The sequence below is a fragment of the Scleropages formosus genome, chromosome 3 (assembly GCF_900964775.1).
Source record: "Scleropages formosus chromosome 3, fSclFor1.1, whole genome shotgun sequence".
In the NCBI taxonomy this organism is placed as follows: domain Eukaryota; kingdom Metazoa; phylum Chordata; class Actinopteri; order Osteoglossiformes; family Osteoglossidae; genus Scleropages; species Scleropages formosus.
This window is the reverse complement of record NC_041808.1, coordinates 6,649,188-6,666,804: the sequence shown is the minus strand read 5'-3', so window position 1 is coordinate 6,666,804 and position 17,617 is coordinate 6,649,188. Positions and strand designations below refer to the sequence as shown.

The 17,617-nt window shown below is 42.0% G+C and overlaps 1 protein-coding gene and 1 pseudogene across 2 annotated transcripts; one reads left to right on the top strand and one right to left on the bottom strand.

The window, feature by feature from the left end:
- Nucleotides 1–1,222: 1,222 nt before the first annotated feature.
- Nucleotides 1,223–8,072, top strand: LOC108940436 (zinc finger CCCH domain-containing protein 4-like). 2 transcript variants are annotated; one of them, XM_029250582.1, is made up of 10 exons: nucleotides 1,223–1,650; nucleotides 3,047–3,179; nucleotides 3,631–3,742; nucleotides 4,695–4,792; nucleotides 5,279–5,410; nucleotides 5,601–5,715; nucleotides 6,062–6,171; nucleotides 6,592–6,701; nucleotides 6,817–6,980; nucleotides 7,242–8,072. In XM_029250582.1, the coding sequence occupies exons 1-10, from the start codon at nucleotides 1,556–1,558 to the stop codon at nucleotides 7,835–7,837; spliced, it is 1,665 nt and encodes a 554-aa protein (XP_029106415.1). In that variant the 5' UTR covers nucleotides 1,223–1,555; the 3' UTR covers nucleotides 7,838–8,072. The 2 variants fall into 2 exon arrangements, with proteins under 2 accessions (XP_029106415.1, XP_018618115.2); XM_018762599.2 differs by having other exon boundaries at nucleotides 3,628–3,742.
- Nucleotides 8,073–11,827: 3,755 nt separating this feature from the next.
- On the bottom strand, nucleotides 11,828–15,837 carry LOC114910245 (gamma-aminobutyric acid receptor subunit pi-like; annotated as a pseudogene).
- Between the last annotated feature and the right edge of the window lie 1,780 nt (nucleotides 15,838–17,617).

Here is a 17,617-nt window from a genome sequence, read left to right as displayed (position 1 = left end):
GGACGGGACGCCAGTCCGTCGCAAGACACCCCAAGCGGGACTCGAACCCCAGACCCACCGGAGAGCAGGACTGTGGTCCAACCCACTGCGCCACCGCACCCCCTCACACACACACACACACTAAGGGAAATTTACAGCAGCCAATTGTCTGTCAAGTGAACTGCATGTCTTTGGATTGTGGGAGGAAACCAGAGCACTGGAGGAAACCCACACAGACACAGAGATAATATGGAAACTCCACACAGACTGAGCTCAATTTCAACCTACATCCAACCAGCCCAAGCACTGTAAGGTAGTGCTATAAGTGTATATTTAACATCATTACACCACTGCTCACTGTTTTATAACAGGAATGTGGCCGTGATCATTTTCTCCAGTGTTTTAAAGGTCTTATGAGGTCATTAGGTGATCTGTATTCGAGCGGCATGTGAATAAACCTTAACGGATGTCCTGTCTGGTCAGACCTGCACGTGTATCTGCACGTGTATCCTTATCTGTAAACTGGATTAGGAGGGAGTGAGTCTCTGACATAGACATAGGTGAATAACTTGGAGAAACTGTTTATTGATTGGCTACTTAATGGTTATTAGTGGGTTATTTAGCGGGCGAATTGGAAACAGCCCAGAGCTCTTGGCCTACGGTGTCACATTCTGTACCAGTGGTAAAATGTGCAAATTGGGGATATTTGGTTTTTCAACAGCTGTATGCAGGGAAATAACTGACTGTCACAAACTTTTATGAAATATAATTTAATAATTAAATACAGCGATGGTGATTTGAGTTGATGCTTTTGATGAGCAGCACTAACGCTTAAAATTATTGATCAACTTCACAACCGTGTGGCAAAAGCTAGTGGTTACACAGAAAAGGTTATAGTCGTGTATTACTATGAAGTTAAAAAAAAATTCTGTCTGCAAAAGTTATTAATCTGTTTCTTTTCCACGAAGATGTAGATGAAGAATGTAAGCAACACGATAAATTTATCATCATCATCACTGTGTTGAAGAAGCCGAGATACAAGTTCGAACTCACTGTACTAGGGCTACGTAAAAACTACAATAAACTAAGACTGCCAAACATGCAGTTTTAGCTATTCGCGTTATATGAGAATATTTTTTTTTTTCTTAACGTATGGAAAGTATTGACGCTTGACTTAACGGTTCAAATTACAGCGGACTCTGAGGAACGGTTGCAGGTCGGACCAAAGAGGCGGATGCACGCAGAGTGCGTGGGCGTCCACGTGCGTCCGGGAAGTGATTTGGCGACTCACTGCTTTCAACAGTACGAACGGTGCAATAAGGAGGTCCTCCTGTGTTTCTTATAATTACGGATTTTTCATAACCCTTGAGTGACGTTGGCGAGTCTACGGACACGTGGCGGGTTCGATGAAGGCAAGGAGGCAGGGAAGTGTCTGAAGGAGGCTGACGAGTGGGACGCATGAGACAAACAACACCACGTGACGTGAAATAAAAACATTAAACAGCACGTGAAGCTCAGCCCTGACCGCGTAGGGTTTTGTAGTTTCGCGTTTGCGGTCGTTAGTCGCTGTGCTGTCATGTGTACTTTCAGTTCGGACTTCGCGCAACTTTTCTCTTCGCCTCCGAACCAAGAAGAGGATCGAGGAGGAACCGGGAACGCGCACAGCCACAGGTTCGGCATGACAGTGCGCAGCACAGCAGCGCTCTCATTAGCATATCGATTAGCATACTAATTAATATTCATTTTCTACTAACATTCTTACTTTACTGCACAACCAATTCTACGGTTCATATTGTAATATTCACATTATTGGTTTCGCGCTAACATTATTACACAACATTCATATTTATGTAACATTAACATGATTTTGTACATTCACAGCCTTAAATGCTTCTATAAATAATGATAATTAATTCTATGTTTCTATATATGCTAATCATAATAGTGGAATTTTCATTAACATACTGTGATATTCTCATTAGCATTTATATTCCACTAACATTCTTACTCCACGGTGTTCATTTCTCAAATATTTACATTAATGTTTTGCTAATATTTATATTTTACTGCTGTACTACTCACCTAGCTTATTTTACTCACATACTTAACATTTAATATACTACTGCACAACAGTGATATTCAGCCAGAATTAATATTTTGCTAACATTATTATTACACTGAGGGGGTGCGGTGGCACAGTGGGTTGGACCGGGTCCTGCTCTCCGGTGGGTCTGGGGTTTGAGTCCTGCTTGGGGTGCCTTGTGATGGACTGGTGTCCCGTCCTGGGTGTGTCCCCCTCCCCCTCCGGCCTTACACCCTGAGTTACCGGTTAGGCTCCGATTCCCTGCGACCCTGTATGGGACAAGCGGTTCAGAAAGTGTGTGTGTGTGTACACTATTACACTAAGAAAAACTTATTCTTGTACTGTTCTTGTACAATTCATATTGAATAAGATGGTTGTTGAAGTTGCTGGGGGTTGATGTTGGGTGTCCAACTTGTCTCCTGTCATTGCAGCAGTTCCAAAAAAAGATGTTTGTGAGTTTCCTGTTTCAGTTAAAGCAAAGTTTTAATTGTTGATAATGATTAATGATTATGCTAAGCTGGGGATTCAAGATGCCATTTAGCAACGTAATCATTATTACTTGTTACACTGGCTTACAATTGTTACTTTCTAGAATGCCCAGGAGGGGTGGGCAACCACTGGCCCGTGGACCCCCAGAGGTTTTTTTTTTCTCCCTCAGCCTTCAGTTGGGAGTTTTTGTTTCTTGTTTCAGTGGCCAGTAGGCATACTTGTAGCTCTATAAAAGTACTTTATTATGGTAGCCATTAGTCGACTGTCTTTGTTTGTGTCTGTTTTTCTTGCCTTATGCCTGCGTTAAAGCGCTATGTGTCACAAAAATTGAATTATTGATATGATGGCAGTGATTGAATTGTTTTTTCATACCTGAAATGCCGCTCCTGTAACATGATCTCAGAGTGTTTCTTCCATTAGTTCCATGGCTGGGGATTTCAACTGAGTTTGGTACATGTTTTCTCTTATTTGTGACGTGATCTGTTTTTCTTTCAGCGTCAAAAGAAAGAGAGAATCTGAAGAGAAAGAGGTGAGAAATAAGTCCAGGAAGAGTGTCGGGAGTGATAAGCAGCAGCACTCTGAGGGGAACCAGAGAGACAGATGCACACCCAGGAGGGGTCACACGCAGGTCTGTTGTCCTCTGTACTGCTCGGTACCCATTCACAGTACTTGAACACTCATTCAAAGTACTCAGGTACTCATTGAGAATAGTAAACTCTGCTTGGACTGCATCTCTTTGCACTCAGATTCACTGTGTCATGTTTCATTCAGAGTTCGAGTGTTTCCTGGTATTGTTTACTCGTCATTTACTGTCTGCTTTTCTGGAGGTTTACTGCTCCTTTTCAGCTCAGAAGTGCATTTCAGCAAAAGAGCAAATTGTGTTGTTACTTTTTTAATGCATATGAGTATGTAGTTTATGCATTACTAGGTGCAGGGTTCGAAACCAGGGCTTCGGTGTACAGATTTTTTTTTCCCCCCCATTTATTTATTTATTTATTTATTTATTTATTAAATGATTATGACCCACCACCTGTCTCTGCCCTCAAACTGAATCTTTCATGCATCCTGGTCCCCAGCAGCAAATAGCACACCACAGTGGCTGCGCTGTGCAGAGGGTTCGGAACCAGGGACCCGGAGCTGTTGCCCCAGTAGGGCATGGTCCACACCGCGGTAAAGAGCCTGCAATGAAAGGTCTGCAGAAACAAGCGTGAGACTGAGAATGTGATGCAAACTGTGTGTTGGACAAAACTGTTGCTGTCAACAATAATGCCTAAATTGCCCCCCCCCATTTTTTCACTGTGGTCATATATGTGATGTGTTTTTATAATGTATAGCAAAAATGTTAATTTAAATGAAAACGAAACTTTTAGAAAAAAATTATTGTCCTATATATAGTTTACTTGGCGTCCAAAATGTATTTTTTGATGAACGCAATGATGGTTACTGATATGATAAAAATTACAAAAACAGGATGAATGTAATTGTGCTTTTATTTTACTTCATTAAGAACCGAAAAATACAGTACATGTTTAAAATTCTCTAAAGTTGTCTCTCAACAGTTTTGAATATTTGTCAACTCAGATTTTCTTGCATCTGGAAAAAAAATATCATCAGCCACACAGTAGATGGAAAAGTGTGGGGGGAGGGGGACACATTTCAGTGTCCAAATTATAGGACATCGGTATTTATAAAAGAATTGCCGTAATAAAAAACCTGTTTGTTCCAGTAATTAAAGTTGAGCAAAATAAATGTAAAGAAAAATAGTTAAACTTTTATAGTTTAGTTTTAACTTTGAGGGGGAAGAAAATTTGCAGAAGGAAATGTTTTTTTTTTTTTTAAAAAAAAAACAAAAAAAAAAAAAAAAACTTGTACGAATTGGAAGCCAAAACTGATTCTAAAGACAAGAACTGAATCACAGGATGGCCCAACAAGTCATCTTCATGTTCAGTGGATATTTTTATCATCTCTTCCCACAAGGTCATATACCACAGTTTAAAATCATTTCCTGGAAGTAGGATACTGGGAGTTAATGTGGTAACAGTATTTTTTTAAATATATATATTTCTTTTTTTTAAAAAAGCAAAGTACCTACCCTGCCAAAATGACACTTGTAATCAGTGTGTATCTTCTGTGCCCATTTTAGACATGGAGGAAAGGGGGCAAAAGATTCCCAAGAAGAGCAAGAAAAAAAAGGGCAAAAAGCAGGACAACAGAGTAGAAGACCGACAGCAGTGCCGGAGGGTGAGCTGTGGCACTGCCCAACCTCTTTCTGAAGATGGCATGTTTTCCTTTTGAACCTTTCAGCGGTGGCACGGTGGCACAGCGAATAGTGCTTATGTCTCACAGCACCTGGGTGTTTTGAGAGGATGTGGGTTCGATCCCCTCTCAGTCTGTATGGAGTTTGCATGTTCTCCCTCGTGTCTGCGTGGGTTTCCTCCCACAGTCCAAAGGCATGCTGTTCAGGTTCACCCTTAGTGTGTGAGCGACAGAGAGAGTGTGTTCCACTGTTGTATGGATGAGTGACCTGTTGTAAGTAGTGTATCTAGCAGTGTAAGTCACCTTGGTGAATAAGGTGTGTGGGCTGATAACACTACATAGTGTTCATTGGATGTTGCTTTGGAGAAAAGTGTCTGCTAAATGAAGAAAGGTAAACCTTGCAGTAATGTACATGTGTCACGTTGCACTGAGTTTCAGGATTGTTTATCGAGCACTCTGTCTTTTCCTCAGGGCAGAGTAAACGGCCCCCCGAGCTTTGTGAAGAAACAGCCGTATTTGTCGCAGGAATTCATCAGCCAGCACGCGATTCAGCGTGACGGACGACTCTTCTGCAAGTTCTTTCTCAGCGGGAGGTGCATCAAAGTACGACCCTGGACTCAACAGTGCTGTGAAACCACAGCCGTAACGCAACACATTTAACAGAAATGTTGGCGTGATCAGGGCGAATGATCAGTTCGCAGTCTGTCAAACAGGAGACGATGAACAGTTACGGTTGATCATTTCTATTGTTGTTGTTGTTGTTGTTATATTAATATTATCTCCTCTGTGACAGGAGGAAGCGTGCAAGTTTGAACATGAGTTTGTGGTTCCGGACAAGAAGCAGGAACTCTGTAAATTCTACGTACTGGGCTTCTGCACCAAAGGAGCGGATTGTATCTACATGCACAGTATCCTTGACAGTTACTACTGTACTGTACTGTACCGTACTGTACTATAAGAGTTCTTTCCTTCAGTTGGATAAACTCATCAGTGGTTGGTTCAGCGGGTGATTTTTAAAAAGTGACAGCAAGGACGTCATGGTAATCTGAACGACTCCAGGGTGTTAGATTCAGTGTATAACTGCCAAGTGTTTCTACAGTCTGTGTGTTTTAGTTCTGTGTTTATGTGGTTTTGACTCTGCATAATTAATAATTGCTTATGTTTGTTACAGCGCTGACTTCCTATTACCACGTTCAACAGTGCTGGGTTTCCTAGCGTTGTGTGCCCCGTTTATGTCCTTGACCACGTCCTCAGATGACTATCCGTGCAAATTCTTCCACACAGGGACAAAGTGTTACCAAGGAGACCACTGCAAGTTTTCCCATGATCCCCTGACAGAGGTGACAAGACCCCTGTTGGAGAAGGTCGGTGTTTCTGAACCTCTGTACAGATGGGAGATGTGAGCTTCAATCCAATGACTGTTGTGTGGAAGTTTTGAGCAGAAGTAATTTGGCCATGTTTGGTTGTCACCTGATGAATTTCTTTTCCTCACACACACTTTTCTAACAGATAGTTTTTACATCATTGTGTCTGTTTATTCCATATATAATAGACCATCTTCAAGCATAGTGGATAAATCTGCTGCTTTCAGATTCCAAGGACAGAGGTTAAAATTCCACCTACTGCTGTATACCTTTGATCAACCTACTTGCCTTAAATTAAATTCAGTAAAATTACTTTGCAGTACAAATCAGTGAGTAAATCAGTGTAAACAGCTTAACGTTGTAAAACGCTTTGGACAAAAGTGGATAAATGAGTAAAAGTAACGAGTGTGTTCTGTGCAGGTTCTAAACAAAAATGAGGAAGATGAGGGAAAACAGGAGAATTCAGTTCCCTCGGCCACAGCGCCCCCACCTCCGTCTACTGACAGTAAACCACTGCAGCTGGGTCTCAGGTCAGTACCCATGGTTAGGTTCACTTCTACGGCATTGTTGACACTTGTCACGGGGTGTCAGTCAAACAGTAGCTGCTGTCTATGAAGACGTTTACCATGTGTATTTGTCTTTCAGGCCCAACTTCTACAACAGTTCCAGTCTGTTGTCAGGGCCCCCACTCCCTTCAGTGTCGTTGGTCACTGCAGACAACCCAGCTGAAAGCCTGTTCTCTCCATTGCCTCCCCTGGAACCACTTAACAGCCCCAGTTCCAGCCCACATCCTGTTGTGCCCCCTGGAGGTGAGCGCTGAGCAGCTGTGTGGAACACACTCCTCCAGTGTCACTCGCTAAACACACAGAGAGGAGGAGTTTTGTCTGAGAAAAGAACATTAATATACAGTCCTGTTTGAAAGTATGCAAACCCTATAGGAATGTTCATAACTCTGTACAGAATGTTAAATGTAGAAAATTTTAATCTTGAATCGTAAAGTAGACTTATATGAATGAATGATTATGAGTAAGTATACTCCTGTTTGTACCATGCTGGTAACTTGCTTTCAGATTCTGATGCTGAGGACCAGAAGATCGAGGCTAAAGTGGGCCGTCTTCAGCCCATTGCTGTACGTGGAGGTTCCACATATGAAGAGCAGGACACTGAGGCGAGGCTAAAGGACACTCCAGTGGTCATTCCTCTGGATCTGTTACCAGGGGTGGTGCTGAAGGACCCCCGACGTCCATACCAAATGCTCGGTGAACTCACTTTGTCCTGGCCCGCCTTCGCTCACGCTGTGGACTCTCTGCACAAGTACAAGTCGCTCTCCTGCACCCCTCTGCTCAACAACAGCACCCAAGAAGCCCCCGCAGCAAGCTCTGACAATCAAACCGGAGACACTTCAGGCACAATGGAAGTTCGGTCCTTGACCACGGGTCCCGTGGACCCCCCAGGGGTGCCCCCAGGTCAGGAGGGCGACGTGCAATATGAGAACACTGCTGCTCCTGCAGTGCACAACCTGCCAGTCCTTCCTCTGGCCACATGGGGGCGCCAGGCTCACACAGCACCATCCCATGTTGGAACCCAAGTGAAGACCACCTCTGTGTTTCAGGACATGTTTAAAACCCCACTGCCTTTGTTGTCCTCAAGTGACAACGCTGTGTAGGCGAGAAACACGATGAATCTGCGCTCCTCGTTACTGTAAGTTGCACTTTTTCTATCAGTGTTTATTGAGAAGTTGTTTAAATGGGAATAAATGTTTTATAAAATCCATTTTTTGATTTGAACAGAAAGAACACTTTGCAGTTCGGTTTCTCCCACATACTTTGAGATAGACTCACAACATAAAATATTAGTGTAGTGACAATGATTTTTTTTTTTAAATTTATAAATGTAATTTTGGTGGCTTTGTGTTACAGACTGGGTCTGTTTTTTAACTAATTTGCCACTTTGAATGTTTTCATTTAATTTTAAAAGCAGTGATTAAAAAGGAAACCTTTGATGGTTTGGTTTGGTTTTTTATTTCTTTAAAGTAATAGCATGACTTAATATTGAATGAAAAATAAAGAAGCCAGTGAGACTAAAGCTTGTATTAGTATTTTTGTTAGTATTACATTTTAAGCATTCTTAGCATTAATTTTTCTTAGTGTTCACTGATACTGAACTTAAAGTGCAGATAAAAATAACTACTTGTTAAAAAACTACTTGTTCATAATTTTCCAGTCTTGGCAGCACTGACACAGCAGATGAAAACACAAACATTGCCATTTACTGAACTATTTCAGCATAAATAATTTTGAAATTTCTGTGTTCATTTTGCTAGTGCTTTTCTCCAAAGCGACTTACTTTGATTTACCCATCCAGTAAGGTAGACTCCTCTTCAGAGGCAGCCACTTTAACCACTGCACCACCTTCTGCCCCTTTAAATGTTCATATATTTGTTTTACGTGATTCTGCCATCATCCACCCATGTAAGGTGGTCCAGGTTTCCACCATGTTGTGTGTCACTGTCCATGGTACTGAAACACATCGCTGCATGAACTTGAACTTTCGCAACGTTCTCCCAATAGTTGGACACGTGTGTGTGTGTGTGTGTGTGTGTGTGTGTGTTCACACACCTGAACTCTTTCTGCAGAGCTTCATCTCCACATCAGAGGAAGAAATGGACTCTCACTGTTTTGAGGCTTTTCCCTCATTCATCACAGGGTCCTTCAGTCATGTGCAGCACTTTTGTTACAGCACCTTCTCTCCATAAAGCATCTTTCACACACTTTACCCTGCAGCCTTCGCTGTTTTCACAGAGATCCAACTGCAGGTATTTAATGTGTTTCTTTGACCTACACAGTCAAAGGGTGATAAGGAGTGACAGCTCCTGTGATTTTGTGTCTTCTACCTGTATGAGATCATGACCTTAATATTGAAGCAAGGTAATATTGGTATGTGATAAACTGTAATTATCTGAAAAGGGTACCAAGATTGTCATTCAGGAGAACTATATTTATAATTATGCAAATATACATAAAGCAAAAGTCAGTAAGTAATAAAGGTGTAATTTTATGTCACATATTGCAAGAGTGATGCGTTTACCTTTTGTGGAACTCCATACTTTAAAAGTAGCCAGCAGTGTTAGCTTTGTACACGAAGCTACTTGCACTGATTTACCCATTTACAGAGTACCTGTTATGGATTACCTAAGTACCTTGACCAAGGATACTATAGCAGGAGGAGGGATTTAAACTTGGGACCTTCAGATGCAAGACTCAAAGATTCAAAACCTTACAGGAATAAACAGCTTTGGATTATAAAATACTGTCATCACCTATTTTAGTGAATGAAACTGGTGTGAAATCAACATTAAAAAGCATAAAAAAATGCACAAAATCCCACAAAAACATGCAGTAAACCTATCAACTGTGAACTGTAAGATGGATATGAAACAAAAAAACACAGTAATAAGTAATATATTAACAAAAAAGTAATCCTGCAGTAAAACGCCCCCAGTGAGATGGTGTTTCCATCTTTCAGTCCACTTTCCATCCTGAGACTCATCTGATCTGAAGTTCAGGGCGTCGTCATGTTCATGTTCCTCCTCCTCCGCTGTCCCGTTCTTAACCCTTCGTCTTCCCTCTTTCTCCTTCCTCCAACAACTCCTTCTTCTTCCTTTCTCCTCCTTCCTTCTCTGCCTTTTCTTCATCCTTCTCTCCTTCTTCTTGTTTCTCCATCTTTCTCATTTTCTTTCCTCTTCTTATCTTTCCTTCTTGTTCTTCCTGCTTCTACTTTTTTCTGCCTCCTTCTCCTTTTCCGGCCAGGCCCCTGCAGACATGCAGATGGTCCCAACCATCTCTGCTTCAAGGCAGACCAGCGCTTCTGCCCAAATTGAAAGGGACAGCCTACCGGCTTTTCTACTAACATGGGGGGTTTTGCCCTAAAACCAAACTGTCTTCATAATCTTCAGTAAAATGAAACTGGTTTTTCATACAAACCGTTAAAGACACTTGAAAAGTGAGGAAGGCAGTAGGAGCCCAGCTCACTTTTGAACCCATGACCACCACATTTGGTCTATATCCTTAATCCTTCAGGTTATGATCTGTTTTTCATTAGATGGCTTCACTGAACACACTGCGGGACCCCAGTTTTGTTTCTGCGTAGGTCGAGACCCCAGTTCTGACCCCAGTCTGATCTCAGCTCCAAATTCACATGGGCTGCCCCCCTTCCCCCCTTTTGTCTTCTTGTTTTTGTCCCAAATTGAGTTAAGCTGCTAAAACAATGATCATCATCAGACCAGTGAGTGCTGACAGTTCAGAACACATGATAAACGTATTCTGATTGGTCACAAAGGCACCTTCATGTTGTGCAATTTATTCTAAATGTGAATTTCTTATAAAATCGTTATAATAAAGTTTAAAGTTTCCTACTTTATTTGCATTTAACACTTGTTTATTTGTTGAAGAGTCTTCTAATAGGACCTTAAAATAGCCCTGTTTCAAAAATATCCACTGCTGGATGGCACTTGATGTTCCTTTGGCTTCCGGCCCGAAAGGGAAGATCTAGACTGCGGACAATGAACATTGTGAACTTGAATATTGTTTAAAGAGGAAGGTAAGTATTGTTGCAAAAATGACAAGATAATCCCAAGAAAGGAAGCAACATGTTATGGAAATGAAATGTGATAAGATTCCACAACCTCTCCATCTCAAACCATAGACATGTTTGAAACTATAGCGCCACCTATTGGTAAGACATTGTCATTTTCGTATTAATTCAAATTTAAATGCCCGTGTCCGGAAAACTGGTGAGAGACATTTTCAGTTGTTTTTCAGGGATGGCTCACTTTTGGTTCTCACTTCCATTGTATTGAAATCCAAATGAATTAGCAGCCACACAGCAATCCAACGACAGGCACAATGAATTGCCTTGACATGCAGAGTAGCCCTGAAAAACTGTGTAAAGGGGATGTTTCTAGTGGTTGCCATGGTTACCCCACAACGAACAAACATAAAACTAAATACACCTTGAGCTCAAGATCAATATATACTAGATACATAGATGGGTATAAAATTAACTGACCCAGGTTTTACCATGTTATTCACACATATAGCATCCAGCTGGTCTAGTATAATCACGTAAAATCGTTTCTGGCCTTAAAATGTTGTCAGGTTCAGTGAACTGTGACAGGAGTGTACATGATCCAGGTGTGTGGTAACCCAGGTATTCCTAATAGCAAGTCAGAGGACTATTTTGATATTATTTGTGACAAAAGAAGCCAAGAAATCAAATGTAAACAATTTAAATTAGAACAAAAGCTGTTGTAGACACTGGGAGGTAGGTGTCACATGTTGACTTTAGCACCTTTAGAAAAATGTCTGTTCTCCAGTGACGGATGAGAAATGGAAAGGAATTGGATAACGAGCGCCGCAGTCATCAGAGGTGTTTTATTTGGTGTATCCATAATCAGTGTATATTTACAACATGACCAATCTTCAGACAAGCTATTTTCATTCCCATAATCGATAAATTAACATGCATGGTGTGGATTGTTCTCTTATGTTTTAGTAAACTAAGTATCTTTGAAGAAAAGTGTGGGTCTTTCGAATAGACGTAAATGTGAATGTTCGTTCACACCCCCCGTCACTCACACTGGTGTTTAAAAAAGGTTTTAGAAGTACAGGTAGTAGATCCAGTACAGCAGGTTGACCATGATGAAGGACAGGGGGAAGGTCATGCGTGAGTAGTTGTCTATGTAATGGGGGTTCTCCACATGACAGCAGTTCAGAAAGCGGAGCGTCCTCTTGAGGAGGGACACACACCGCACGCAGTCGTCCAGCGTCTTTCTGGGGATGTCCGCTGGGGGCGCTGTTCTCTGGTCTCGAGATGTGCAGCTGGGTGTCAGAGGCTCCCTATGTTGACCACGCTGGAGCGTCTTCCATCGGGAGCAACGTTGCCATTGATCTCCTCCTCCCAGTCCCGCATCTCCTGACCAAACTGCATCACAAACCAGAAAGCCACATCACAGGACAGCCAGGTACCTTCATCTATATTATGATTTTTATATTTGACATAAAACATCTCTAAACAAAACTATAAAGAAAGTTTCCTCTTTTCTGTTCCGCAAACTCAAAGTTTTGTCCGTTTAAGTTTGTTGCTTCACACATTCTAAGGATGTTATTATGAAGCTGTGAGTCTGTCTTGGCCTGGTTGGAGCTTAGATAAGGTTTGATCAGTTTTAATTTGGAAAAGCTCCTTTCTTGGTATGTCCCCCGCTTCTGTAAATTTTCTGTTCTTCACTTTCTAAAGCGGGAGGTGGCACCCCTATATGGCAGGTGGTTGACCCAGGCACGTTGGGTCAATAGGTTCAGTTGGCCTAAGATCAGCTGGCGAAGTGACTGCTGTGAAAAGACATGGAAGATGAAGCGCCCTCACCGTGAGCGCACTGGAGGAATGAGGCTGGTGCAGTGTGCAGAAGTGCGCCACTGCGTACTCAATCAGAGCCCCGAAGATGAAACTGAAGCAGATGCCCAAGTAGACGTCGATGGCCTTGATGAAGCAGTTGGCATTAGGGAGGGAGGTGCGAGCGCCCATCATTAGCGTCGTCATGGTCAGAACTGTGGTCACTCCTGTAGCAGCGACATGTCGACATCACTGTGTTACACGGTAGATATAAGAGGTAAAGGTGAGGTGGGGACCTACTGCTTAAGAAGTGTGTTGCTGGGCACAGAGAACCTATAAAAAGTATTCAATCCCCTCAGACTTTGTCGCATTTTGTTGATTTGCAGCATTGAATCACAATGGGTTAATTTGTCTTTTTTGACATTAATCAACGAAAATATTAGTTAAATGTCAAAGCGAAACATAATTCTCTCTCCCATTTCAGCTATTGAGGGTCGTGACTCTTTCAGAGGTGACATAGGCCCAGGGCCGGGGCTTGGATTTTTGGCACCACTAGGCTAGAATTAATCTGACACCCCATCGATGTCTTTCTCTAAATGAATAAAGGTACACATACATATGACAAAAATATATATTTTTTTACATCTAGATACATACAGATTATGAGGAAGGGAAAATTAAATTTGAACTTATAAATGAGGGATTTTTTTGTTGTAATTACAATACATTTAGAAATATTACATACAGAACACAAATTTTTACTTTAACAAACTGAAAAGCAATTTTTTTTTCAAAATGGAAATTCATACGAGAATAAGATATATACTGTAGTATACTATGATATATTATAATAGATATATATTATTTACTTTTCAAGAACCTTGTTGCTGATTTGCATGGTGTAGTATTTGTTAGAAAAGCGACTAGCCACCTGTGGACTCTTCAAAACACAGCTGTGTTTATCCTAAAATCACATAAATCACCTTAATTGCACCCAGATAATGTCCATTCAGCTTACTAAGTGACTTAAGAAAACAATGCTGCACCTCAGCTGATTGACATCCATCATTGTACGGGGGGTGATACTTATGCCCTGTTATGTCATGTATTCTATTTCTAATTAGTTCAAAACTGATTTGCAGAAATGTGCTTTGACTTTTGCATAAAAAAGTATTTTTCATGTTAGTGTCAAAAAGCCTGATGAAATCCCTTGTGATCCAGTGCCGTAAAACAGTATAATATGAAAAGGTTTTGGGGGTGAATAGTTTTTGTATGCATTGTAGGTGGGAAGCTCATTTATACAGCACATGCAGACAAAGACATGACACCGCTGAGCCCAGGTGTGAGGGTACCTATGCAGATACGAGCAGGAACTGAAGACAAGCTGATCCAAAAGGACACCCAGGAAGCACCACCAGAGCACTGGAGGGGACATATGTCTCCAAAATGAAGTAGAGGATGCTTCTCTTCAGCTTGAAGTGGAAGATTAGTTTGGGATAGTTACCTGTAAGCAAAAGACTCAGGTGGGGCTCTGGTAACCAACCCCTAACCCACAGAAATTTTTCTCCAGAATCTCAGATAAGCTTTTAGAAAGGTAGAGTTACCTTGTTCTTTCCACTATCTGTGTGCGCGTGTGTGTATGTCAGTCCTGCCCTCTGAGCTGGTTGGGCTCCTTCCTTTCTTACCTGTTTCATAAACAGCTTCGGACTCAGATGTGTAGTAGTCTTCCAGGGTGTACTGGGCAAGCTGAAGTGTGTCCAGACCGCTGACCGACTCATTACCCCGAGTCCAGTGAAACATCACGTCGTTCACATTGTAGCCCCCTGGACATGAAGACAGCAAACACACTGTCTCTGTTAGACGTGTCTTCAGTCATCGAGTCAAGAAATGTCAAACGCAGACGGTGCTAAGGGGGACCCTGCCAAAAAATTAAACTTTTGTTGATTTCCGTTAATTATTCATATACACCTAAAGGATTTAAGAAAGAAGGGTTCGTATATACAGTACATGTTCATCCATGGGGCAGCCGTTGTTGCCGTTGGAAGAAGCCATTGCCTTGTGGCTGAAGGTGCAGAGTTTGAATTGCCATTTCAACTATAAAACTTGATCAAAGCACTTTTCCTGAATTTGAAAAATCAAACGTAAAATTTTCTAGCAGAAGAAAATTCACTCAGGTCTCCTATACACTTTTTACAGAAGGACCTTCCAGATATGGACCATAACAGTACAATGTCACTTCTGGATTATTACAGAATTAAAGCGAACACAGCTCCTTATAAATTTGATGGCGACATCTTTAAGGTCACACTAATACACACAAGTTCATGCTCACACAGATAAACACACTGCAGGGGTTGTCAACTTACAGCTCTCCAGCTGCAAGGTGCAGGTCTGCTTGTCCATAGGGTACTTGGTGAGGTCCATGTTGCAGGCCACAGTGTGGTGATCCTGGACGCGGGAGGAAAGGAAAGTCTGGTGAGAACCGTACAGCAGGGTGTGGAGCTCAGCAATGGCTGAACGTTGGCTCCATGTGGTTAATCAACACATCCAGAGAGCACACACACCAGTAAGACTGTCCATCACACACACCCAAGGTTCATTCCTTGCTGTCCAGCACATCGACTCAAAGATGATTGTTGAAACACCCAGCATGAATACCTGAGCGCGTAGAGGACCGTTCCGTTGGGGAATATGCGAATGAGGCGGTTCTCCACTGTGATGTCATGAAGAAAAGATCTCTTGGAGTCCACTATGAAGGTATCAGGCACCCAAAGCAGCTCCACCAGTCGACCATCTAAACTTAAACTCTTATTCCCATTGAAACACAGGCGCTCATCTGTCCAGCGCTGCCTTAGGAATATAGTGGCAGTGTAGTCCTAGAAACACAGGAAGCAGCAATAATGGTTAACTTTACACACACACACACACACACACACACACACACACACAAGCGATGCATACTCACCATGTTAATTTCTGAGATGGTGTCAATGCTCGCGATGTCCAAGCTCATCCCCACAGTGACTGGACCATCTGAGGAGGAAACAAAATCCGGAGATGTTGGAGTCATGGAAACTCGGAAATAAGACTGAGGATACATGGAAAAAGTCGTAGTGATGACTTCAATGTTATTTTGTAAATAAGAATAGGCGGTTCGTCTACATACTCTCGAAGAAAGGTCTCAAGTACTTGTTGTAACCCTTCATCAGCTTCTGTATGGTGGGGGGAAGAACTTCTCCCTCCTTCACCTCAGCAGAGCAAACGGAGTCCTCCATCATCCTGGAGGGGGAGGGACAGGACACTATCAAACAAACCACACTCTGAGACCAGAAAACTACGGAAAACAGACGAAATTGACCAATAAGCAGCACTTTTTTTTCTGTCGAGTACTTGGAGACAAACGACAGCGGAAATCGAACAGAACTGTCACAAATACTGCATCGACACTAAATACGCTGGAAAATAAACTGTCAAACATCCCTTTGAGAAACACACAGGCAAACAAAAAAAAATCTGCCGAATCGTACTTTTGTCTGTCAAACAGCTTGGGACAAATGACACCATAAAAAAAAAAAAAAAAAAACTGTCAAACAGATAGCACTGCGTGATAAATATATTATAAAACAAGGAAATGTCGAATTTGAGAAAGAAAAATACACACGAAAAACAATAAAACTGTTAAACAGCGCCAAAGCGCTTTGAGAGAATGTAAAGTAAAGCGTCGCTAAGCGGATAAATGTAAATGTAAACTGTAAATGTAAAGCAGCCAAACAAAACTCTTTGGGACCAAATACAAGACAAACGTAATAGCCAAACAAACGGCGCTGTGAAACAATATCGGGAAAACAGACCGTCGAAGAAAACAACACCTTTGAGACGAATGACACTGAAACTGATGCTGCAAAACAAAAATGAGACAAACTGACACTAAAACAAAACTGTGAGACAAAGAGCGCTTTGAAATAAAATATTTTGGAAAATAAGTGTGAAACAGCAAAATGAGATGAAATGCGTTAGAAAACATGTGTTTTAAGACAAAGGGTATGAGAAAACGAATAGAGGGTAGTGTAGTGGTTAGTGTTGTTACCTTTAGACCCAAGGTCCCGGGTTTGATTCCCCCACCTCCTGCTGTAGTACTCTTGTGTAAGGTACCTATGTCAAAACTATTCCACTTATATTACCCAGCTGTATAAATCAGTAACTAATTGTAACCTTAACATTGTAAGTGGCTTTGGAGAAAAGTGTCAGCTAAACGAAATGATACTAACAGGAGCCCCAGTTAATGTTGTCAAAATGATGCCAAAAATTTTTTTTTTTTTTTTTTTTTTTTTTTTTCCAGAGCTCTGATGCATTGTGGGCATGTGGGAGTTGAGCTAATTCAGTCTTGCAGTGTTACCCCTTATTATTCATGCGAGTCCCAGAGTGCAGCGTTCACAGATGGGAAGTGTGCGTGTGACAGACCACCCCAGTGTCTCCTCAAACAACCCCCCAGGAGGAACTGCCCCCACGCGCGGCAAAGCGATCGCAGCAACGGCCGAGGAAGGATAACGACACGGAGGTCGGTGGAAATCAGCTCACGTTTTAATACAATCGCTGCTGTGTGCAAAACATGTGACTTTGCAGAGCTCCTGTCACTTGCCTTATATAACCATCATGGGTGAGATGTATTCTTCCTTTTTTTATTCGCACTTTATTTATAGACAAAAAAATGACTCAAAGGAGCTATTATGAGGTGAGATGCTAAGGCTGCGGCTTGATATCCGTGGTTGTGAATTCCTCACATCAGGCCTGACTGACTCTTCCCAACCAATATGTTCTTCTCAACACTGACCCACATCCACTCCACTGGAGTGTTAGAATCTCAGCGCTGACCCATATGCGCACCAGACACACACGGTTCGACACACTTTCACATTCGATCGCATTTAAATTTTCACAAACACACCTCGCAAGAATCCTTCTTCTACGCGTTATGAGATGCTCTCCTACCTGCTGATGAGAAGGATGTAAAGTACAGCTCCTCCGGCCTTCAGCAGAGACATCTCTTGTGGGGTTTCTG

Coding starts and splice junctions, on each gene's coding strand:
- LOC108940436 (XM_018762599.2), top strand. CDS start 1,556: ATGTGTACTTTCAGTTCGGACTTCGCGCAACTTTTCTCTTCGCCTCCG. Junction 3,743..4,694: donor TAAAGAGCCTGCAATGAAAG/GTCTGCAGAAAC, acceptor TGCCCATTTTAG/ACATGGAGGAAAGGGGGCAA. Junction 4,793..5,278: donor ACCGACAGCAGTGCCGGAGG/GTGAGCTGTGGC, acceptor TCTTTTCCTCAG/GGCAGAGTAAACGGCCCCCC.